This window comes from Halichoerus grypus, chromosome 1 (assembly GCF_964656455.1).
Source record: "Halichoerus grypus chromosome 1, mHalGry1.hap1.1, whole genome shotgun sequence".
In the NCBI taxonomy this organism is placed as follows: domain Eukaryota; kingdom Metazoa; phylum Chordata; class Mammalia; order Carnivora; family Phocidae; genus Halichoerus; species Halichoerus grypus.
In genome coordinates, this window is record NC_135712.1 from 195,082,174 (window position 1) to 195,106,992 (window position 24,819).

Genomic DNA, 24,819 nt, shown 5'->3' on the forward strand with positions numbered 1-24,819 from the left:
AAGATGAAGGGGAAGACATCCATTTCCTCTGCTCAGGATGAAGGGAACCCACCCTTCCTCCCAGCAGGATTTCTATTCAGGGCCTTGACCCAGGCACAAGGCAGAACCCACCCAAATGTCTATGACTAAAGACAGGATTTGGTTGGGGATAAATTTGATGCCATTTAGGTCCACTTTCAATAAAAGGCAGTAACATCTTGACCTCACACTTTTTCCCTACATCAGCATGGGGTCCTGCTCATTCATAAAGACTTCTTAAATTTAAAAAACATGCCAGAGAATGTATCCCTGGTGGCTTTTAGACCCATTTTCCAGACAGCACTGGGAGTTGGTTTGATTTGCTTAAGTTCTTAAAGTCAGTGTGGAAAGCGGATCTAGACCTTGGCCTTTGCTTCGGTCCTAGGGCAGGATCTACTTCACAGTATAACTGCTGGAAATGCTCACTGTTAATACCAACTTGGCCAACTGAAGGAAGTCAATGCCTTGCCCCCAGGGTATCAAGAAGTAGCTCTTTTGCAGGCTAAACTCTCCTCCATGACCTGGAAGATTCTCCACCACCATCCTAACCATTCTAAGAGCTCCTTGAAGACAGGAATGTGACTTATGTTTTGTTTTTCAACATTGGGTGTTTACTCTGTGATGGGCCCAGCACCAAGGGCCTGATGTGAATTATCCAGTGCAAACTTTAACTCTGACATAGGTATGATAGATTTCCCATTTTGCCAGTGAAGAAAGCAAGGCTCAGGGGATTTAAATTGCCTTGCCCAGCTGGTAAGGAGTAAAGGCAGGATTGCAACGCCTGTCTGCCCCACTCCACACAGACCAAGCTTTAGTCCTTAACTGCTCCCTGGCCTCAGGTGCCCCCAGTTAAGTGTTTGTAGAATTGAATGCCAGGCTCAGGCCCCATGGAAATGTTACCTATGGTCACGCTGTGCAGGCAGTCCCTTAAAACGAAAGAGCCACCTTAAACGCCTACCGTGCGAACTGTTAGCCAGAACGGGACTCTGGCCAAACTATAGCCCAGACTCATCAGAAAATCAAACTCATTCTCTTGTGAGGGAGCGGCACTCCGCCCTCAGAATTTGGGGCAGGGGGCTGTGCAGAAGGCCCAGACGTGATCCCCACGGCTGTCTCCATTTTTACCTGCATGGCCAAGCAGAGTGTGTTGAGCATGATGAGGACAAACATCATGTATTCGAAAGGCGAGGAGTTCACCACGTACCAGAACTTGTACTGGTAGGGGTTTTTGGGGATGTATCTCCGCAAGGGACGTGCTTTCAAGGCGTATTCAACACACTGACGCTGCAACGGCAGAAAAGAGCAAGGAGGGGTCCTGAGCACACCCATGGGAGGAGGACACCGGTCTCGTCTGCTCTGAAGGGGCACACCCACCGCGAGAGACCGTGGATCAGGGGAAGCCGCTACAGCAACCCCCATGGGCACCACACTGCATCACCAGCCACAGGCCCCTAGCTCCGCCAGTTCATCGGATCCTCACACCAACCCGGGGGCGGGGGGCGGTAAGCGGAGCACCCAGTGTGCTTCCATTTTCCTTATTAAAACAGAGGTCCAGACTGGGAAGTGCCTTGCCTGAGGACCTGCCTTTCCTCTATGCCGGGGCGTTATGCCTGCAGTTCTGCCTGGGGCCACCTCGAGGAAAGGAAGCCAGGGAATGAGAGACACAGAAAGGCTCCAGAGCCCAAGGGCCTGGTTTCACTCCCTGAGACTCGATCCACACGAGACACCTCTTGGGAGCCAGATGGTATTAACCACACGTGTCTAATGGTGAACTAGCTGTGTGTCTCCCTGGGACCTTCTGAGACTCAGGAGCTTGTGGTAGTCATGATGGCCAGAGCACTGTCCTTCCCACTCTGGGGCTGAGGCTGGTCCACCCTTTGCAGGCCAGCGGAAGCCTCCAGCCCCTTCGGCTCAGCCCACGGTACCACTTGCTCCTAGACCCAGACCGACTCCCAGTCTCCTGCTTTGACCCTGGCTTCTGACTTCAGACAGTCTCCCTCTGATCAAGATCTGGCCCTGCTGTGACCTCACACACTGAGTCCAGGGACTCCCCCCCCACACACACACCAATTCGAACCTGTTCTGGACCTCAAGAGATGACACAACGGTAGCTCAGGCTCTGCTCCCTGGCCAGCCTGGGCCTTGCCCTGATAGTCTTCTTCCGGGGGCTGGGAGGTGGGGGGAGTGGGGGGCGATGAAGACCTGCGCCAGGCTTCCCGCTGACACTGATGGGATCTGAAGGGGTGCCCTGACAACTCAGAGCAACATCTTCCTACAAGCCCAGCTGGTCCTGCCCTCACCGCCCCGGTGGGCACAGCTGCAGCCCAAGACAGACCGCCTCACCACAGCCACTTCCCCTCAGGAAGCCCAGACTGGCAGATGATCCCCACTCCTTATGTCATCATCAAACAGGGGTGCTACCAAGCCAGGGCCCAGGGGTACTCCCAGAACAGATTCTCCATCTCGCCATCTGTTAGGACAGGAAGGGGCCTCTAACAACAACTCCTGGGTGCCCTCAATCTAGAGAGAAGGGAGCAAGCCCAGAGAGGAGCAGTTCTCCTGACCCCCTCACATCCTCATGCAATCAGAGTCAAAGGCCCCTGCTGCTATAAGATTGGTTCGAACAAGGCAGTAGATTATGAGAGAGTGACACCAGTGCAATCTTGGACCCAGGTTTAACATTAGTAACTTTCCCTGCAGTAGGATAGGTTACTTCTTCCTAAGTCAATGGTTTTTCAAGCAGGGGACATTAGGCAATGTCCAGAGAGGTCTTTTGGTTGTCAAAACCCAGGGCGGTGGGTTGCTACTGGAATCGAGGGGGTATAGGGCAAGGGATTCTACTGAACATCCTACAAAAGCACAACAAAGAATTATCTAGCCTAAAACGTCAATAGTGCTGAGGTTGAGGAGATCATCAGACACGATCCCCCGTAAGGACTGTGGGAGGGGCAGCAGGTACTTTCTGGCCCCTGGCCACATCCCCCCGCCAAGATTCTGAGCCATCACTAGCCGGTCACACCCGCAGAAGGTGCCCTAAATGTTCTTTGACTTCTCATCTGCAGGGTGGGGTGGATCACAATGACAAGGTCTAGTCTGTATCTGGGAAGCTCACTCTTCCCAGCAAGGACTCAAACTGGCCGAGAGGGTGCTGTGAACAGGGTCTGAGCCCCAGGACAGCCAGCAGGTGCACGCCCTTCTCTGGGCGTGGAGGAAGCTGGCAAAAGACAAGCCACTCCTCTCTTGCTCAAGGGACAGAAGCCCAAACAGTGTGTGACTTTAACCTGATTTTTGTCCAGCTCACAGTTCTTATACTCTTTCTCTCCCTGCTCCTGAAATGTGACGATGACGAAGCCCACAAAGATGTTCATCATGAAGAAAGCCACGATGATGATGTAGATGATGAAGAAGATGGAGATCTCCACGCGGTGGTTGTAGATGGGGCCCACATTCTCTCCATTCGAGTCGATGGCTTTATACAGCAACCTGGAGAACAGAAGGACCAGGTGAGTCCTGTCCCCCGCTCAGCCCAAGCAGCCCAACCATGGTGCCTCTTCTGACCGCCTCCGTGGGCCCTGCCTGTCAGAGCCCTCCCCGGGAGCCCACCCAAGGCCCCTGGATGCACACAGGTCTCTGAGGCGCCCTCCTTGGCTGGCATTAGGCCCAGTTGGTCCAGCACCCTGAAGAGGGAACACCTGAGATGCATTTGGGGATTGATATTTTGAGGGCTGAAAAACAAAAGATTTCACGGCTATTCAACAATGCTCCTTTCTCCTGGCGGGAGAGAGGAAGGACACCATGTGTAAGACATTCGTGGAACTGAAAACTGTACATATGCCAACGAAGAGAATAAGCAAGCAACCCGGGATTTCCAAAGAACTAAGAGAGGTTCCCCAAACTGAAATATACACAGAAATTAAATATACACTAAGCAGAACTCTCAACAGGAGGCGGGGGGGGCGGGAATTACTGTAACATCCCCAAGTTAAATTTATCCCCACATTGATGTAGATTCAGCACTGCCAAGGCACCCACCCCATGGTGCACTGTGCTAGCCACTTTCCCATCCATCTAGAAAAGCAGACATTACAGTCATCCCCATCACATGGAAGCTCAGAGAGGGATCTAAGTGACCAAAGTCACACTCCTTGGGGGCAGAGCCAGGAGACGAGCCCAGTTGCTCCGAGCGCCAAGGCCCAAGTCCAGTGGTTTCCCCTCGGCTGCCCCCCGGTTAACTAAAGCACACTGCTGAAAACCCAAGACTGCAGCCAGTGCCTCCCCCAGAGTGAAGGGGCTCGTTCCTGCCTCTCTGCTCCCCAGACCAATTCCCTAATGAACAAGCCCCACCCAACTATCCTCACACTGCACAGGATCTCCTGTCAGTAACTCCGACTCTCCTGTGCATCCAGAGAGTTCTGCCAGTCCCCGGAGAACCAGCCTGGCCACCTTTTGCAGTTCCTCTGGGCGTGGCAACTTGACATCGGAAGCCGTGCACGCATGCACGTTCAGGTGGCGGGAGCCGGCGTGGGCATCAGAGCACAGAGTAACAAAGGAACAAGAGATGTTCCTTTTGTAGTCTACCTTTTCCCTTCTTCCTGGATTTTTTTTTTTTTTAAACTTTACTCATCAGAATCCTAGCCATTCTTCAGAACCCTACTCTGCACATCTCTGATGCAACAGACCCTCCTGCCTGGTCTAACTGCCTGAGACTCTGACTCGGTTTGGGCCTCAAAGGGAGGAACATGTCAAGACAAGCATTTCTTCCACAGTGCTTAACCCAGCACGGTGCATGAGGCAGGTACCAAAAGCACCTCTTATGAATGAGTGAGTGAGTGGGTCAAAGACATGGCACGGTGGCAGCCATCCATGTCTGGTACACGTTTGAACTAGGAATGAAGATGGAATGAATGAATGGATGGATGGATGGATGGATGGATGGCTTGGGACACTCTCAAGATGTTCCCTATACTTACGCAGGCCAGCCCTCAAACGTGGAGACCGTGAACAGCGCCATCATAGCAGAAAGGACGTTGTCGAAGTTGAAATCACTATTTTGCCAGATCCTCTCACGGACCACAGGGTTATCAACATCCCCATCCTTGTAGAGGATGAAAAGCCCCCTAGAGAGGAAAGGAAGTGTGGGTCGTCCTGGCTTGACATGCACTCAGTCACAGCTGCCCCAAGCCCACGTCCAGGCCCCACAGCTGAGCACCATGTGAGTTTGTTCTCCTCTTGCCCTGCATTTAATCTACTCTAAGGTCCCAATAATCAGGTACCTACTAGTTTAATGAGCATCCTCCAGAACAACTAGGCAGACAGCCAGCATACACCTGATAAGAAATGAAACCTACCGAATGATCAACACCTCTCACATATAAGGGGCTCAGAGCGTACACTGAAGGATCAGAAGCTCTGGCCTGGGGAATTCCGGAAGCTCTGGGAAGCAAGCCCAGGTATCCTCCTAACTGCATTTTGGTTGTCCTCAAAATCCTTCGTTCTGTACTAACAATATTCCCAGTTTTCTTTCTAAAATAATTCTGTAATTTCTGGTACACAGAATTTGTCATTGAATTTCATTTCTGGAAAGGGGCCGATGTCTTTATGTCACAGGGAAGCAGAGGCTTAGTGAGAGAAGAGAAGGGGGCTTCCGCCTGCTGCCATGCCGCTCAACAGCAGGGGGCGCACCCCGCCCCCCAACCTGCACGGATGGCGACCCTGGAGGTGCACAACCAGTCACGGCGCAGCCAGCACGCTCTGACTGCACCTTCTGGTGGAGAGAAAGCCCAAATACACGTGAGCAGTGCAAGCAGCCCGACCTCAGTGGTGCCATCCCCAAAGGATGGGGAAACACAGACTACCACACGGTCTTCCAACTCTGGGCAGTGGTTTTGTGCCTGCCTTCATGTTCTGGACAGCTTGGGATAAGAGACACAGGTGTTTCCCACCTTGTCTCTCCCCTGTCCGTTCTTGTGAAGAAAAATATGCCCAAAATGCGGCTGCCAGGAGCAAGGGGAGAAAGGTAGCCTGGAGAACCTGTCGGAAGGGGCTAGCCAGCTCCTGAATGCCAGGGAGTTGAGCTTCAGAGTTCTGGTGTGGGGAAGAATTATCCACGTGGCTGGAGGGAAGGGCTCTCTGGGGCAGTTCATAATTGTTATTTTAGGTTTTAGTGCACTCCCTCTCCCCATTTACTCTATGGCAAACATCAAAAGCCATCTATCCATTCTTTTGGGGGCGACGAAGGTTTGGAACTAGACCAAGGCCATGCTTGTACCACAATGTGATTGTACTAAATGCCACTGAATTGCACAGTTTAAAATGATTACTATTATGATATGTGAATGTCACTTCAAATAAAACCACCATCATCTCCCTCTATCTCTCCAGCCATGAGCTGAGCACACAAGCTTCTTGCAGTCCATGATGAAAACTTCTAAAATGTTAGCACAAACAGATCCTTGAAATTTTTCTATCTGTTCTTCCTCATTCCCCGCTCTCGCGTTCAGGACTCTCACCTGCACTCTTCGGGGTTACTTTTGGCTTCATCTGTACAGCGATAGAACTTTCCCTACACAGAAAACAGACAGGCCATCAAATGCAGGCTCCCTGCAAAGCGATCGGCTGGGCTTCATGCCAGAAGGCACATTCCCCGTACCTTGAACAACTGGACCCCGATGCAGGCGAACATGAACTGGAGAAGGGTGGTGACGATCATGATGTTGCCAATGGTCCGGATGGCCACAAAGACACACTGGACCACGTGCTGGGGAGAGAGGAGCCAGGGGAAGGCAGAGGAGGTTTACCTGCCTCTGTGGTTTCAGCCTCTGGGTGACCTAACACCGGCCAAGATTTTCTCATGTTTATGTGCATTTTTATATGATTTTCCAAATTTGCATTCCCTTGCACTTGTTTTCCAGGTAGTTATCTATGGGGAGCTACTCCTGGTGCATCATGGCCACCCGGGAGAAGCACCCTGTGGACCAGCCCCTCCCTGGTCTCTTCCAAAGCAGCTTAGTCCAAAGAAACGCTAGGGGGTGCAGCACTGCCTGGCCCACACGGACCCTGGCCCCCCATAAACGGACTCAGGAAAATGCAAAACCTCAGACCTTTTATATGACCTGTATGAGAAGAGATTTAAAGACCAAAATAAACCCAAGAAAATATTATTAGTAATTTTTAAAAGTGATAAACAGTAATCACGTTAAGAAAAATAAATTAACAAAGATAAAGAAAATCATTTGTAAAATGCTTTCAGCACTTGCCAGAGGCAGTGTTGCTGGTTAGAAATGTCCTTTCCAAACATATAACAATGTAAAACCCATCAAGCCTCAGCCCAGCTCTGGCCCCCAACCAAAGTAGCCTGGACCGGAGGGCAGAAACCCAAACCTTAAGTCCTTTCGCTCTGTTGATCGCCCTGAGCGGCCGCAGGACCCTTAAGACCCTCAGAATCTTCACAACGGAGATGGCACTGGATCTAAGGAAAGAGCACAGAACGAAGGCAGAGTGTATTACAGTCAAATAAAATACTCTGAAATTATTTCAGGCGGTCTTCACTGCAGGACCACTGCTTGTGTGGAGCTGAGCTCACCTCCTGCCGTGAGAGAAAGACACACACACACACACACACACACACACACACACACACACACACACAGACACGTCGGGTCTTTCCCCGTCCTGTCCACACTCCAGAGCCCTTCCTGGGCCAGGCCCACGGGCACTCGCAGAGACCCTGACTTGGGTATCCAGTTAATGCAGCAGAGGCATGAGTTAGGAATTCGCTTTGTTCTTTTCACTCGATGTAAACGCTAGGTAGTACTTGGCTTTTAGGCTGCGATTTTGTTTGGGGTGGGGTTTGCTTTCTAAGCGGGGAGACCTGCTCTGAGTGGGGCTTCTCCAGCCTCGGAGGAGTTTGCTGTTGGGTGGGAGAGATGCAATCACCACCTGTGTGGGGGAACGGACAATGGAGGGGGTGCAGGACGACAGGCTGCCAGGAGAGCACATCCCAGGGGAGCCTGGGAGGTGGCAGCCTGGTGAGTCCCGGGGGGAGGGGCAGGTTAGCTAGCCTAAGGGGGAAGGGGTTCCGGGCAGAGAGAGCAGCACTAGGAAGGAGAATGCAGCTGACCGGCCCCACAGGTGGGCCGGCACACACGCTGGGCGGGGCGGGGCGGGGCGGGGCGGGGGGGGGGCGGGGGGGGCGGGGAGGGAATGGCAAGGGCTGCAGGGGGAGAGGGCCAGCGCAGCCGGGAATTTATGGGAGCTGCAAAGATGCTCTGAGAATGTCCCCTCCAGCTGTAACTCCTGGCTCCCTCCCTCCGGGCAGTGGTGGCAGGTAAGGACTAACACAGAGGGCTGTCTCAGGCAGGAGTCCTTGGTCTTCTGAGGGGGAGACAGCCTGTCCATGCAACTTGAGCTCAGAGGTCGTAGGTGAGCACGTGTTCTCATATGGGGTACTGATGGCCAGCACCTGAGCGCACGTGCTTGTAAGTCAGCTGGGAAGCAAGGCCACTGCGGGATGCTCCCACTGGAGCCTCTGCCCCGGACCCCCAGGTAGAGCCGGCAGGCACCGTGCCGCTGGGGCATCCCTAGGGCCCTAACTTATGGCCTCCACCGCCTCCTAGCTGAAAATTGTAGAAGCCGGGAGGAAGAGGTCATGGCACTGAGATATCCTGGAGATGGAGGGAAGTAGCCTTCAATAGCCAAGCTGAAAGGGTCCCCGGAGCCCAACCCCCGCCACCAACCCTGAATGAGGATTGAGATCCTGGACGAACCCGAACTAGAACCTGGCTTCCTTCTCTCCCAGTCAAGACTTCTCTGTTGAGAGTCAGTATCACAGGGAGTAATAAGCCCAGTCTGGCAAGGGGCATGGAGAGGAGAAACAGGAGAAAGTGTGAACTGTCCCAATGCTTTCCGGCATGTGCACAAATCAAGGTTTCCCAGATAACTAAATGTAATTGTTAAAATGATGCCTAGCCTTTATGAATTATGTTAAAATTCCTCACATTAACCATCCTGCCCAACAGTATTGTGCCCACACGCCCACACCCACCCCAGAATACTTACTGGATCCCAAATGATACCAGGGACACCCCGACAACCAGCATATCCAGCAGATTGAAGTAGTTCCTGCAGAAAGCCCCTTTGTGGAGGAAAGCTCCAAAAGTCGCCATCTATAAACAGAATCATGAGTGATTTACGGATATTTTTTCTCTCAGAAGAAACCTGGGCTCTGTACAAAACCTTGAGGAAAGTATAACTTTACTAACAAGCATGCATTAGGAAGCCAGAAATGTATACCAACAGGGCTGAGCCGAATATTCGTTCAAAAATGGAAAAGGGGCAGCTGATTTCAGATACATTTTAGAAGAAGAGACCAGTCTAGACTCCGTACCAGCGATGACAAACTGCGTGTAGGAATCCAGCGTGGGCAGGTCCAAAGAGCCTGTCCCAGAAGGGTCCACATGGGCCTACTCATCAGGACATCATCGCTGCCCAGATAACTCGGCTGCCCACAACACGCTGGCTCTGGTCCCCAGGAGCCCAGGAGAGCCTCTGTCTCCCCAGTGGGCCTTCCCAGTGGGACTAGTGAAAGCGCTGGAGCCCAGTGCTCCCAGGCTCTGTTCAGAGAGACCGGGTAGCACCCTGCCTGCTGCCGATGGTCCTCAGAGAGACACCCAGTTTAATCGGCGCCTCCAGGTCCAGTGACTCCAGCCTGTCCAAGGGGTGGCCAGGAAGCCAGCTCAGTCCTCTCCCCTGGCAGTCTCCCTGCCCTGGAGTCCCATGCCACATGCACCCAGAGCCCGCACCATGGGTGCTCCAGAGAGGTGCCTACCGGCAATGCAAAAGGACTTTAGTGAGGAAATTCCCAGAGTAAAAACAGCAAAGTATATCAAGTTCACTGTGAATTTAAAAAAAAAAAAAAAAGTGAAGGCTCAGGCGAGTCCAGGACAGAGGGCCGGAGTCGGGAAACTGTTACACCGAACCATATGAAATCGCCAACACACCGCCGTTCTTGACCAAAAAAAAAAAAATGGCAATTCCGTCCAATTCAACCAAACCGTCATAGAGCCTCCCCAGCCTTCCCACGGCCAGCAGGAACCGCCGCTTCCAATGCTAGATGCTTCTTGGCGAGTCTGTGTTCGCTGAATCCTTCTGGTTTTAAGCTTGTTTTCCACCCTCCAACACGTCTTTAAAATGAAGAATAACTTGGAAGATTTAAGTCACTGAGGTAAATATCCAGAAATTTAAAAGCAGTAGTTGTTTTTAATTTCTTCTAAATAATTCTGTATCTCATTTGCCTCAAAGTCCAAGAATAACTACATTCATTTAACCACTAAAAAATGTGGGAAGTAAAATAAAACCTCGATGAACCAGGCTAACAGACTAAGTGGAGCGTGTCCCCCATTCAGTTTGAGGAGAAGGCAAATTACAAAAAAAGGGCAGCTCGGGATCAAGTAGAGGTGGGGTGAGTGTCCTTTACCCCCAAGCCCTGTGCGTTATGTGTCTGTGCTCCTCACCATGGTGACGTTGCTAGAATCGCTAACCTGGCAGGGTTCTCATTGAGAACTGTCAGCCAGTCGATGGTTTAAAGGTAGGAAAGTGAATGTGAATTTTTAGATTTTTAACAAAGTTTTAAGTAGAGGTTGGTTGGTTTTGCACTGATGTTTTCATTAAGCAACAACAAAAAAAGAAAGTAACTCTAAGTACCCCATTCCCTGGCGAAGTTCAGTGAGGTTTTATTTTATAAAAGATTTTGTAAAGAGCCCAAGTTCCACAGGAGTCTAACATAAAATACACTTTTTTCCCCTGAGATGCACACATAAAAACTAAAAATGGTTGGTTTAAAGACAATTGTGGTGAAAATCTCCCAGCCTGTCTCCCCACTAGGAGACGATTGCTCTGACAGTTGTCACGGGTCACGCTATCCTGGTACGGCAATGACCCATGACACTTAGCAAGTGGAGGGGGGGCGGTTTCCTCAGCTGTCTGCTGCAGGTCTCCAGACTTCTGAGTGCATAGGGAATGAGCTCGCCCTGGGGGCCATCACACTCAGTCCACAAACCACATGCAGCAATGGCAAGTGTGAGCTCATGCATGGGCGGTACATTTAGGGCGCCCCGTCCAAAGGGCGTTCCTTTTGTTTGCAGAAATGTAAGCCCATCCATTAAAACAGATATAAAATATCTTAACACAAAAAGACCCGGGTTATCTTGCAAATCCCATTGCAAGAAAATAGTGTGTTACTATTTCAGGCCACTGAAAACAATTCAAAGAAATGAAAGGAGATACATTCCCTTCATAGGATAAATGCTTCTCCTCTGACTTTGAAGTCAGGAAAGGTGGAAGAAGGTTCACACAAAGTGATGTATCTGTTATCAGATGACAAATTTCAGAGGATATATTTAAGAAGGAGCAAAATAATTTCCAGTCACTATGATGAAGCCAAAGTAGCTCCTACATGCATTGAAAGGTTAAAAAGAAACAGCAAAAACAAGTTGAATGGTTACGGAAAAAAAAAAAGTCCTTTGGTTTAAAAAAAAAAAAAAGTGTAGCTTGATCACAGAAGACAAAAAATAAAAATAGTCAAAAGCACTTCACGCTTCTTTGCCACGTGTCCCCCAGGAGCCAGGCCCCTTAGACACACGGCCACGGAACCTGTTACCTTCAAAACGATCTCAAAGGTAAAAGTGCCAGTGAAGACATAATCTGCATAACCTAGCATCTGGAAGGTAAACAAAGAGTTGCAACTATTATTGCTACAGCTGCTTTAGAGTAGGTGAGGATCAATGAAAAAGCCATTACCTTTAACAGGATTTCAACAGTAAAGATGGCTGTGAAAGCATAGTCAAAGTAACCCAGTATCTGCAAGGTACAACATGGTGGACATGAGACACAGGCATCCGGACAAATTCTGACAGCTGCACGCCCACGGGCAGAACCCCCGCATGCAGTCAGACCCCTGTCCTCCCGAGACAGGCCCGCCGCTCTGGGGGCAGGTGTGGCCCCCCGCCGGTTACGGCCCGGCTTTGTGACCAACGAAGAGCATCTGGGGACGCTCACCTCCTTCAACCACTCATGCAGACTCTCTTCCCTGTCTGTCGTCATGGACGGACAAAGGCTCATTCCTACAAGTGCTTTATTAACGCAACCTTTGCTCATCAGAGCACAACATTGACAAACTGGCGATACCAGATAAACTGGAGTGTTATACACTGTGTTGGATTTTTAACTGCCTTTTTGGCTGAATGGGATAGGGCGTCATCTAGCTGGGCTTCGGATTGGTGGGGAAATGCAAATGAAGGTGTGAGTGGCATCCAGTGGGGGCCAGAAGCTTCCACGTGCCCCCTCCGATTCCAGCCCATGTCATCCGAGAGTCACAATGCCCTTCCCTCACTGAGGTGCAGGGCTGGTAAGTCCTCAGGAAAGAGTTTGACTTTACAAGTAAACTTGTACTTTTGCTTTACAAGTAACTTGGAAAGTAAAACTCTTGGCCTCTGCTCTTTTCTAACACGGCTCTCTCCCGGCACTGGGTTTGTGTTTGGTTTTTACCCAGCTGGGCCCAAGCAAAGAACAGATTGACCTGGCCTTTGAATTATCAGTCCAGCTTACTTTATCAGATTTCCTGAAAATACCATCTACTCTCCAACTGAGTCCTGCTCAGGGAACCCTTCTGGGCACCCTGCTTCTTCTCAGAGCCATGGGGGTGGGCAGGTGGGTAGGGCAGGGGGGGGGCACCAGTGGCAAGAGTCTGACTGCTCGACTGAGGCTACTCACAGGGAACCCTCTGCCACAAAGATGGTAGCCAAGACTCTGCTACTTGCAGAGGCCATCTTGGCTGCCATCTCGGCTGCCATCCTCTTGGCTGCTGCTCTTCTTCACAGCCATGCCCTATGGCTTCGAAAGCACTGAAGAGATCAGAGCCGAGGGGACCATGGAGACGCCCCAGACCAACTGCCTTCAGGTAACAGATGAGGATGCCAGGGAAGAGTCGGGCGGAGTGAGGTCTGTGGAATGCTAGTCGAGAACCCCGGGTCCTGTGACTCAAGTCTGGGATCCAGCCCAGGGGAGTCCTTGATTGCTCCACCACAGTAAGGGCAGGGCCCCTGCTGCAAAGGCCAACTGTCTTCAGCTGAAGTTCTCCGGAGGGTATTCATTGCCCCAACCGTTTCTGTTTTGAGATTTCTAGATTTTGCTGGACACGTTTTGTATATTTATGTTTCTAGACAGGCAATGAAAGCACACAGCAAGCCCCTGCCCCTTGCTCCATCCTAGGTCACAGCAGGACCGTTCACGTAGAAAGCACCCACGTAGCCAAGACAGACACTGTCGCCCACACACCAGCAATCCAACTTGGTGCTGGAGGTCGGAGCTCCTAGGTTCAAGCTGTTCTTTCCTTATTCAGCCCTCTTTCACTAATAACTCAGCAAAGCTTAAAACAACAACAACGAAAGCACTGCATGAGTCCACTCACATGGGGGCATCTAAAATGGCCAAACCCTTAGACAGAAAGGAGAACGGAGGCTGCCGGGGGCTGGGGGAGGGAGAAATGGGGAGATGTTCAAACGGGGGTAAAGTTTCAGTCAGGCACGATGAGTAACTTCTGGAGACCAGCTCTACAACACGCTACCTACCGTTAAGAATGCTAACTCATACACTTAATTTATCAAGAGAGCAGAGTGTATTAACTCATACACTTAATTTATCAAGGTTAAGCATTCTTACCACAATAAACACTATATAGTATTTTGCAAGCAATGTATGTACACATATGTACATCTGTTTAAAAAGAACAATAACATTCTTGGAAAAAGGGCACGGGAAATAAGCTCACGGGGAAGTAATTACAATAAAAAATAAGAACATGAGGCCCCCTGTAAGTTAACTCCTTGTCAGTCTGTGTTCTAGACTAGCTCCTGACCTACTCTGTCAATAATGGTATTTTTTTCCAAACAGCTTCTTCCTCTTGTGCTTCATTTCTATGATGGAGCTCAAGGACACCGATGTCTCCGTTCCATCTGAACATTGATAGAGACAATCTCAGCGTCTCTAGCACAAGCTCTGATCTGTGAGTGCAGATTCGGACGGGTGCAGGGCCTTCGTCTTTGCATCAACACCAACATGTGCCCTAGGAGGGAAGTTCTTTTAAAATCTGCATATCAGAGTGCCCATGTTTTATCAGTCTGATAGACTGGGGTGGCTAGGCTGCAAACCGACAGCCCTGGAAATAAAAAGATACAGCACAAGGCTTGATGGTCACAACCAAAATCCTGGGACACCGATCTGGGGATCTGTCTTAATCCTCAAATCTCTAACAATCTGATGACCGCAGAGAGGTACGAACCAGGCAAGGCAGGAATGCCGATGGCCTCGTACACCTGGGGGCCTCCCTCTCCTGGGTTTCCCGATAACCACCTGAAACTGCACTACGGTATCGAGGCCAAAGCAGTCAACAGACTATGGGGCTTCTGAAGCTGTGTCACCTGTGGATTATTCTCACTCTCTGCATTGTTCTCAGTGCTGAATGAGCTGAACTGTTAGGATGGGACAGCTCAGGCAAGAACTATTTTGGGTACAATTTCTGAGCAGCACAGATGCTGCGGAAGGGTGCTCTCCTCCCTGAAGTACAAAACTGATAACAGAAAACTGCCGACTTGTTTTCTTTGTAAAACCGCCTCCTGGCCCCACCAAAACACAGTTCTTCCTCTCCACTGCACCACGGGGTTCCACACGCCATCGCCCCCAACTTGTGTTTCCCCCCGTGATGAGACCAAGTGGCTCTGTGAATTTCAGCCCGCATCAGCTAGACATCTTCCCACCAACCCTAAATATGAGCTTCTGGGCACAAGACATACCTGGTTCCATTTCTACTTTCTCTCCTGCTGGATGCGGGCAGAAATCTCAAGATAGGTGTGGACATGAATTTGACCAGGGAGGGGAAGAGAGCGACGAAAATGTTGGCAGCAAGGAACAAAGAGAAGGAGAAGCGGGGCTCCTGAATGCACTATAAGTTACTGCAGAGTATTTGAAAGGAAGTGTCATGGACAGGATTCAAACCAGGTTTGTCCTGCTAAGACAAAACCCCCCTGGCACACACGTCCCGAAATACCAGATGCCTCCAGGTGAATGAGGAGAGGCCACCTCTAGCCTTTAGCCCTGAGTGATGGCCCCTGCCAGAGAGACCAGTGCTCCTCCCAGCCAAAGACCCGCCCGCCTGTCCCTGCCCCGTGGCTTACAGTGTTCCGGAAGGAGTGGCTGCGGATGGGGTCCTCAGCAGCAAGGGCGGCGCTGCTCAGCATGATGAAGACGAGGATGAGGTTGGTGAAGATGTGGTGGTTGATGAGCTTGTGGCAGCCCACGCGGATCCTGTGGGGAAAGCCGCTGCATGGACACAGCCCTCGGCGGTCACAGGTCAGGCAGAGGATAGCGGTTTGCTATGCTGCCCGCGCCCCCACCTGGCCAACCCGAGCCACCGGACTGTGGGCCCCTGGAAAGTCCCAGAAGGCAGACCCCAAGGGCCCACAGTGCCACGGCTCTGTGTGGGGGCTCCCCAGAGACATCATTCATTAAGTCCTTAAAATGGGGGATTATCGTCCGGCCACAAGTGGAGAAACTGAGGCTTACGCATTTGAAATTTCTTAAGGTGACACAGCTAGTAAGAATTGAGGGAGATTTCCAATCCAGCTGGACGGTAACAGTTCCCCCTATGACATGAGAAGCCCAGCAGCTTCCTATCCCCGCCTAAGGAAGGAAGCTGAGCGCAGAGCTCGTTGCAACAGCTCACAAGAATGAGAGCAATGGGTGAAGAGGATCCAGAGGTACAAACATGCAGTCAGAAAATAAGCTAGTCATGGGGATGAAAAGTACAGCATGGGGAATATCATCAGTAATACTGTAATCACGTTATCACGGTGAGCACCGTGTAATGTACAGACTTGTCAAATCACTATGTTGTGTGCCTGAAACCAATATGATATTGTATGTCAACTATACTTAGATTAAAAATTAAAATCTTATACTGTAGCCTGGCTGTATGAAAATGACTAGTAGATGGGCTTGGTAAAATATCCTGTTATGTGGAGATTCTGTCATAAGTGCTTTGCTTTTTTTAAGATTTTATTTATTTATTTGACAGAGAGAGAGCACAAGCAGGGGGAGAGGCAGGCAGAGGGAGAAGCACGCTCCCTGTGGAGCAGGGAGCCTGATGCAGGGCTCCATCCCAGGACCCTGGGATCATGACCTGAGCCAAAGGCAGACGCTTAACCGACTGAGCCACCCAGGTGCCACATTTGTTTGTGTTTTTAAACTTTGGGGCTGACCCACAAGCACAGGTGAGAAAGTGGAGTGAAAGTTGCATCATGCACAAATTGCACAGAGATCTTACGTACCACGTGACAGAATCTTCAGAGTCCTGTTGTCTCTGCCGTCCCATGGGCTAGTTAGTGCTAGACTACCCTTCACCTCAACATTTGACTTCAGAATTTAAAGATTTTATTTTTAGCCTGTAGAATACATGTATGTTTTCCCTTGAAAATATTTTCCTTTTTCACTTTCAAAACTGGAGTCAACTTTATGAGAAACCTCCCTTTGGGGGCTGCTTCATGCTGGGATGTGCCCTGGGAGGGCTTGCAAGCTGTTAGCAGGTGAGTCTGGGAACACATTCCAAGGTGCAGGAGTGTTCACAGCTTTGGGGGGAAATCAATCCATTCCTTCAATATATGTAGATCCAGTGAGCTGTAGGCTTTAGTAGTATCAGTCAAATAGTTTTTTTTAAAGAGACACCCAGGGGTTCCTGGGTGGCTCAGTCAGTTAAGCGTCTGCCTTCAGCTCAGGTCATGATCTCAGGATCCTGGGATCGAGCCCCGAGTCAGGCTCCCTGCTCAGTGAGGAGTCTACTTCTCCCTTTGCCCCTCCCCCTGCTCATGCTTGCTCTCTCAAATAAGTAAATAAAATCTTTTTTAAAAAATAAAGAGACACCCAAACTCTCAACAGTGATGAGTTATAAAAACTACCATCAAATCCTCAAGTTACTAAGGACTGCAGCCTTGCTTCCCACCTGTGTCTCCCTGGGGATTGTGAATTCCATAGAGTTCTTCTCTGACAGCCAAGAACTGCTTCTATAATTCTAGAAACCTTTCCAGGAGCCATTCATTCTCCGCCCTCCCCCCCCGCCCCGGTATACCATCTGTCTCAGATGATTTAAAACCTAGAAACCAGCTAGTAAATAAATGTCATCTTCTTGCAGTACTTGTAAGTACCGTGCTCTTGGTGAGCACCTTATCATTTTAACATGAGAAATGCTATTTTAAGCAGGATACCATAGGCCTGATTTGAAGAGGTACCACCTATAAAATATCATTGAGCAATATCACTGTATTGCCATAAAACTCAATGGGGAATAGTGATTAACTAAACTGGATCTCAGGATGAAGATGCTGTGCAGAACTTGGCCACAAAATTCTCATCCCCAAAGCATCTCAACAGAAAGACCCACTCGTGAAGAAAGGGTCCTCTGGATGGAAAACACTTCAGAAGTGACAACCCATGGACACCCGAGCCATGGGCTCTGACCAGTACAGGGGCTAAAGGGGAGGAGAATCTGGAATGGCACTCGTCCCAGGGGCCAGTCATACTCCTAACAGCACCTCCATCCAAGAACAGGACGGCCAGGAAGAGACAGAGGGCAAAGGCAAAGCTGGAGCAAGAGAGGGACTCAGGGTCTCCAATGCATAGGCACCGAAAGAGGCCCTGAACCACCCTCCTTCATCCCATCTCCAGCACCCCCTCAAGCAATCTGTAGGGTGACAGGGGAGACACAGGAGCAATGAAATTAGAAACTGGGTATTTACGGGTTGGTCTTGCTCAGAATGAAGAATGCGCTCCCTTCAGGAATGGGGGCGATTTTCTCCTTCATGTTCAACTCTGAGATTCTGCGAGGACGGGGGCCAGCAGGAACCTCAGGTTCATCCTCCTCCTCCTCCTCTTCCTCTTCCCCTACTTTAAATGAGACACCTTTTTTATAGGCATGAAATAACAATCGCATTCTGGTTTGAATTATTATTCGCAATTTCACATGGAGAGTAACCTCTCACATCTATCAGCTTACGTTAATCAAAACCCTTCCGAATATGGACTGAGTGAGTGTGGGGGGCCAAGAAGTGTGCCTGTCTGTGAGTGTGTGTGGTTCTGGGAAGGAGGTTCCCAGCGGTTCCAAATCTGACACACACAGAAGGTATCAGTGGTGGGATTCTCACTGCCATACTCCCAGCACCCAGCTGTTTCCCCAGTAGCCTTGCTCAGCTTCAGCCTGAAAAACTGTGTGTGAGACTTCAAGCCAAACATGATTATCCCCCACCCCCACAGTCCCTGCTACATCAGCAATAAAAGCACCAGCAAATGTGAAAGGGTCAGGTGAGCAGTAATAACAGTAGGAATGGCTCACTGCCTCCTAAAGAGATTTCCCAGAAGAGGGGCTTGCCTGGATCCACTCACACTTTCTCTCCCCACCACCTGGAATTTGGGTTACGTAAGCTACCTGGGTGACCAAGAACAAAGAGCAGGGCTAACTGCTCCACGAGGGGACCAGACTTGTGGCCTTGGCAGCCTCACCACCCACCATCACGCCAGCTGGGCTAGCCGGCCACAGACTGAGCCCCTGATCACTGTGTGGTAGCAAAGCCACATCACCCATGAACTGAGAGCCTGTCACTGGCCTCGGCCACCATACCTGGCACATCACAAGGTGGGTAGGGGTCCTTGTCTTCATCCTCTTCTCGATAGTCATCAATTGTAACCTAGGATGACAGAGAGGTCTTGGGAGGAGGGGAGACTCTGACTTCAATGCACTGCAGAGGACCCAAGTGAAGAATCAGCCCTGCCATTCAGCACACAGAGAGAAACTCTCTCCAAAATGCACATTGCATGTAAGTGCATGCATGCATAGGGACAGGTATCCCCAGTGATGATTCTGCTTCAGACATAGCTCTGAGGGCAGATGAGGAGAAAACGAGCATAACCTCTACCCAGGCATGGTTAGCCGGCACCATCCACGCCCCTCTCTACCCAACACTGTTCCATACACTGTATGCTAACTGCACGGCAGATTGCTGTCTCCCTGCTAGGATGCGAGTTCCACGCACGCAGGGACCTCGCTGGTCTTCTTCATTGCTAAGCTCCAGTATCTGCCACACAAAAACCACTCAATAAGTATTTACTGACTTAGGGAACCAAACAAATGAATGAAAAATCCAGAGCTGTCACAAGTGGGATGAAGTTTGACGGTATAGCCCTGAGCACCCAGATCCCCAATCCCAAGATTCCTTCTGGAGGCACATTTCTATTAACAATCCTCGATTTTAACCCCCACTGAGAAGATACTAACAGGTCAGGTCTGATGACACAATTCCAATAAAGAAAAAATAGGTGGTCCCCCTAAATATTTAACCCATGCTGGTTATTTGGTGAAACACTGATTGATCGCCAGCTAGCTGCCTAAATTCACCCAGAGTCCCCCTGGGAAGCCAGTGTCTACAATGGTGTACCACACTCTCACACCAAAATATCACACAGGCTACTTCTCACGGTGTAAATGGTACATTTGTGATGATATCAACAGATTCATTTTGAAACAGAAAGGGGAGAAGTGTTTCAGGACATATACCTTATTGTCACTGTTGGCTATCTGGTTGACTTCTGGTTTGTTGTTCTTTTTATTCTCCAGGCTCTCTTTTCTACAGAGAAAAGAACACGAGAAACCAAATAACCATATTGCTATGTACAAAAATGCTAATCCAGACTCGGAATCCACAGTGGCCTGATGAAGGACAGAATTTAATTGGAAACAACTCTAAAAGCGAGAACATAGCACAACCCACACTCAGAGCTTCCCGTTCACCTCAGTGCGCTGGGTTCATTACATGGATCATCTTATTAAAATTCTCATGTGAGAGCTCATCAGCATCAAACACATCATTTATTTTATGACACCAAAATTAACCACAGGGATTCTTGAAGCATGGGACCATGTGACTCCTACTCTCGGCTCTGAGGGAAGGAGAGCCGAGGGCCTGGGTTCTGCCCAAGATTCCATCCTCGGGTGAAAACAGGGTTACCTGGCAATCTTTTTCCTCTCCTTCTCTTCAGCTTCCTCTTTCTGGGCAGTATTCAAACTTTCAGCATCAGCCAGATTGTCTACAGCGATGGCCAAGAAGACATTCAGTAGGATATCTAGTTTGAACATTTTAAGGGAACAACACAATTTCTAAATGCAACTACTTGTGGTCGACAATGGCAATGTCACACCCCTCTGTGCTCCAGAAGGCTGGTAACAGGCGACTGTCCCCTAAGTGCTGTATTCACTTAGGAAGACCAGAAGGCTAGAGCCTGCTTAAAAAACAAAACCAAACCAACAAAAACAAAAAACCCTAGAAATCTGTAGAAGACAGTCTGGAAAGAAGCAAAATTAAGATCCACTAAAAGCCATGAAAACCTATAAACTTCAACATTTCCTTTAATAGGTGTGCGTACATATGTGCTTGCACAAACACGTGTGTCTCCATACACCGAGGTATCTACTGCTATCATGCACACTGCATGAAACAATCTATTATATGAACATGGTGTCATTATGCATTTTGCATTTTGCTTTGTGCATTTTGTTTTCTTTCTTTTAAAACACACACGTACCCATAACATATATATATATATATATATATATACAGGGCATGCTTTCCCAAATAGACCCTTTTAAAGGCTACACATTATTCAAGATGATGATTGCACAATGCAGTCTGAGTCTTTCTCATCTGAAATGGTCTTCAGAGTCTGCGGATACTCATTCATTCACCGCATAAACACTGATATATTGCCAGATGGTGCCCAACTGTTCTTTTGAATAGCCCCACTATAGCTATATCTTTGACTACTGTGGTTGAATTTTATTTTTTCAAATCCTAAAAAGTGAGGTGACTGAACAAGCTATCAGGTTTTTGGCTCTTACTAGAATGTTGTATGTGTGGTTTCCTTGGATAGAAGAAAAAATAATTCTGAACAAGATTCCCAAATCTTTTGGAAGATGCCTGTTTCTTATTCACCAGCAGTTAAATACATTTTTTGAGAAGCACAGGGATCAGAGGGAAGTAAGTCAAGATGGCTCCTTCTCTGAACATGCTTGTCCTTGGCTGATGCATGGTCATCTGCGTGCAAGACTGTGGGAGCCCAAGGGCCCTGAGATGGGAGAGGTGTACCACTGTCCCCCAGGCCCTGTGCAATCTGAAATCTCAGCTGGGTAACACAAACGTAACCTAACAAAGAGACTGATGATGAAATAGCTTCCAGGGGATATCATCCTTGACTAATCTATTCAAGTCTTTAAAGATGATAGAAACATGAATGAGTTGCATTAAAACTTTCAAAAAGCCTTTGGTATGTTAGACTATGTGTTAAGCAGAGCTGTAATGAGCCCAAGGAAGCGATCTGTCTTGGGCTGGGTGATGGCTTGGTAATGCAAGCCCTCCTCTGATATGTGTGGGATAATGATGGCTCAGGTAGGGATTGGTGCAGGACTAACTGTATTGAGAATTCCTACCAATGATCTCAATGAAGAAATAATATATCCTTAGTCTTGCAATGACACCAAACTCTTTTGAGTAGTGGAAAGCACATCCAGAGTAATAAACCATAGAAAAATCTTGCAAGTTTGTAATAGACAGTTTCCAAGAGCAAACACCCATCATCTGTATTTAGAGGCATTACCCAGACCCTCCTAAATAGTGGTGTGCTCTGGAATTCACTCAAAAAGATCCAAACGCCTCCAACATGCTGGGGATTGTGCTGGGTGCTAGGGACATGACGGACCAGAGTCCCTACTCTCATGTAGGGGGAGACAGAACATAAACTACTTAAGCATTTCAGATAGTGATACATGTATTACAAAAAACAAAACAAAACACACAACATGTAACCAGAATGAGTGTGGCCAGAGAATACTTCTCCACATACCTAAAGCCAGAAGGGTTCTGGCCTGAAGGGTTCATGGAGGAGAGCACAATAAGAAAACACTGATCATTCCTTTAACAAGCATTTACCAAGGGCCAACTATGTGCAAGACCCTCCACTATAAGCCATGAGAGATGTGAATACAAAGAAGGGATTCCTGACTCAAGAAGCTTATTGTTGAGCTGGGGGGATGGAGAAGCACCCATTCCAAATCCAGTAGGATCTGGCCCCCCGTGCAGTAGAAGCTATAAGGATGAATCGGGTAGGAGAGTTCACCTCGGGGTAGGAGGGGTGTTGGAGCTGCCTGAGGGACTAGTGGGGTTTCTGTGTATTGTCCTTAGAAGTTTGTGCTGGGGCTTCTGCACAGAGGACAACTCACTAAAGAACAAGGGGAAGACAGCTGAAGGAATCTGGGGCTTCTTAGAAGAATCCAGGTAGGATTCTTTAAAATAGAAAAGTGAAGACCAAGAGGTGGTATTCACATATTTGTACAACTGCTCTTTCGCCAAACCCTCATGGAGGGTTCCATATGCCAGGTCTGTGCCAGTCAGGGAGGTCAGAGAGAGAGAGAGAGAAAACACAACCAAAAGTTACAGGGTCATAAAGGGTCTGATTGAGGGAAAGAGAGATCCAAAGTTCCAGAAGTCTAGAATTAGGGAGGGCCTCTTGCCAGGGAAAAGGAATAAAAGGAGTCAGAAAAGAGCTCAGAGCCTCACACAGCAGTTAGTCAATGGATACTTGATCCCCAGAGATGTACAGATCAGCAAAGCCAAATCTGGTCCGGGGAGCTTATGTCAAGCCATTGGCAATGGGTCCCCACTGGTTAGGAAGGGTCTCAAGAGACACAGATGAACCCTAACCTCCCAAGCATGATGGCACGGAAGACCACTCGGCTCTGCCCTAAGCCTTCCCTTGGGACCTCGCCAAGCTGGGTGACAACGAGAACAGCCCACACATTGTCCCATGCTCCCTTCCCCAGTTTGCTCATTCCTCAAAGGCTACTGGAACTCTGACCCCACCATGCCATCCCAGCGACAGTGAAGGGGAGCAGATATTGGGCTAACAAGGTAAGGGCATTCATCTCCCCACCCCAACGGCCGCCACCACCACTACCACCAAAGGGAAGTTCAGACAGGGAGAAACAAAGCGAGATGATGATGACAAAGCCCCCGGTCAGCTTGAAGGATACAGTTACCACAAATGAAGAGGATGATGAAGTAGATGCAGACAATCATCCCTGAGGAGGACGGGCCGCCATAGGCCATAATGCCATCATACATCACGGCGTTCCAGTCTTCTCCTGTCAGGATCTAAGAGGCCAAAACCGCGGTCAGTCCACACGCAGCTGGGCCGCAGCTCCCAACGGCCCTCCAGAACCCGCCGGGGGCCGCCCAAATCTGGTTTGAGCTGCCTTTCGCTGTGCTCAACAAATCCATCGGTTACCCCGTAGAGTTTTCAAAACACTGTTTTCAATTACACAAACACAGGAGTTAATTCTTCACATGGAACTAAAGCAGCACTACATATAAGACCTACCTAATCTTTGATGACACCCCAGTTCTGCACCACCACCCCCCGGAGAGCATGCTGTTGGTGCATCTCTCTCCAGAACCTCTGTGCACATAAGCACACAGATACCCGCCCAGAGGAAAGAGGTAGTTGGTGTCTTCTCGGACTTATTGGACATAAAGGATGTCATACTATATGATTTTTCTGCATTTGCCTTTTTTTTTTCCACTCAACAATATACTGGAGACCCCATGTGTCAGTAAGTGCCTTCAATCCTTTCAATGGCTGCCTACTATTCTACACGGTTAATCTATACTAGAAATGGAGAATTAGACCCATGAATCTGTAGAGGCTGGGAATTCCAAATATTTCATGTAAATTTACAAACTATCCAATGAGTAGATACTAATAACTACCTGAAATTTCACATGGAATCTTCTCTACTGATGATATCTGATAACTCAATCTATCATGAGGTAAGATCAGATGAACCTAAATAGCATTTTAAAAACATACTATTTAAAAAATAATAATAATAAATAAATAAAAATAAACCATACCATCTTCCAGAGAGAGAAAGAGAGAGTACATGTGCTTCTGTATTGTCTATCTGCCCCAGACACTTTAAAAAATAAAACTGTCATGGCTCACAACCCAACAGAAGTATGGGTGAATGATTTCAAAAGATAAAGCAGTTCCCAGGAAAGGAACTTAGTGGCTCTTAGTCACACGAGAACATTCAGGTTCACTCCTGATAAGAGAAATAGGCATTAAAACTACAAGATACCATTTTCACCTGTCAGACAACCATCAAACAGTTTGAACACCCACTGTGGTAAAAAGCGGTGAGGTGTCGGACAGCGTCCACACCCCATCCCTGGAGGATGGACTGCCGCTACTTTGAGGAGCGTGCCGGGCAAGAGTATCAGTGTTAAAAATGGACACACACTGTTCAAAACAGCAATTCCACCTCTGGGGAATTTACCCTACAATCTACACTCACACACGTGTCCATGGTGTGTATTCAAGGTCACCCATTGAGCCGAGGCTGGCCACAATGAAATATTCATCGGCTAGGGACTGGTTACATGAATTAGGGGACATCCACACCACAGAATTTTTGCAGAATCGAAAAGTAGGAGGCAAACTCTTATGGACCAATAAGATAGATTCTTAAGGACACTTGAAATGGTGAGAAGCGGGAAAACGGCACATAAAATGAGCTACCATCTACATCATGGGACATTCATTGGGAGGTAGGTTGGTTGGTAGGTTCACTGATTTACATCTAAGGGCAAATACATC

General features: G+C 48.9%; 1 protein-coding gene across 13 annotated transcripts in view; it reads right to left on the reverse strand.

Annotated features, from left to right (window-relative positions):
- CACNA1D (calcium voltage-gated channel subunit alpha1 D) overlaps positions 1–24,819 on the reverse strand; it is a 301,070-nt gene that overhangs the window by 57,031 nt on the left and 219,220 nt on the right. For 12 of the 13 annotated variants that reach the window (XM_036102523.2, XM_036102521.2, XM_036102518.2 and 9 more), the window contains 14 exons: positions 23,195–23,315; positions 20,121–20,235; positions 19,670–19,739; positions 18,737–18,803; positions 17,859–18,006; positions 15,246–15,375; positions 11,815–11,874; positions 9,076–9,182; positions 7,399–7,486; positions 6,668–6,775; positions 6,528–6,580; positions 4,989–5,135; positions 3,300–3,501; positions 1,144–1,302 (listed from right to left, as the gene is read on the reverse strand). In XM_036102523.2, the coding sequence (XP_035958416.1) occupies positions 1,144–1,302; positions 3,300–3,501; positions 4,989–5,135; positions 6,528–6,580; positions 6,668–6,775; positions 7,399–7,486; positions 9,076–9,182; positions 11,815–11,874; positions 15,246–15,375; positions 17,859–18,006; positions 18,737–18,803; positions 19,670–19,739; positions 20,121–20,235; positions 23,195–23,315 (1,575 nt within the window). The remainder of the gene's footprint in view (positions 1–1,143; positions 1,303–3,299; positions 3,502–4,988; positions 5,136–6,527; positions 6,581–6,667; positions 6,776–7,398; positions 7,487–9,075; positions 9,183–11,814; positions 11,875–15,245; positions 15,376–17,858; positions 18,007–18,736; positions 18,804–19,669; positions 19,740–20,120; positions 20,236–23,194; positions 23,316–24,819) is intronic. The other variant, XM_036102520.2, reaches the window with a different exon arrangement.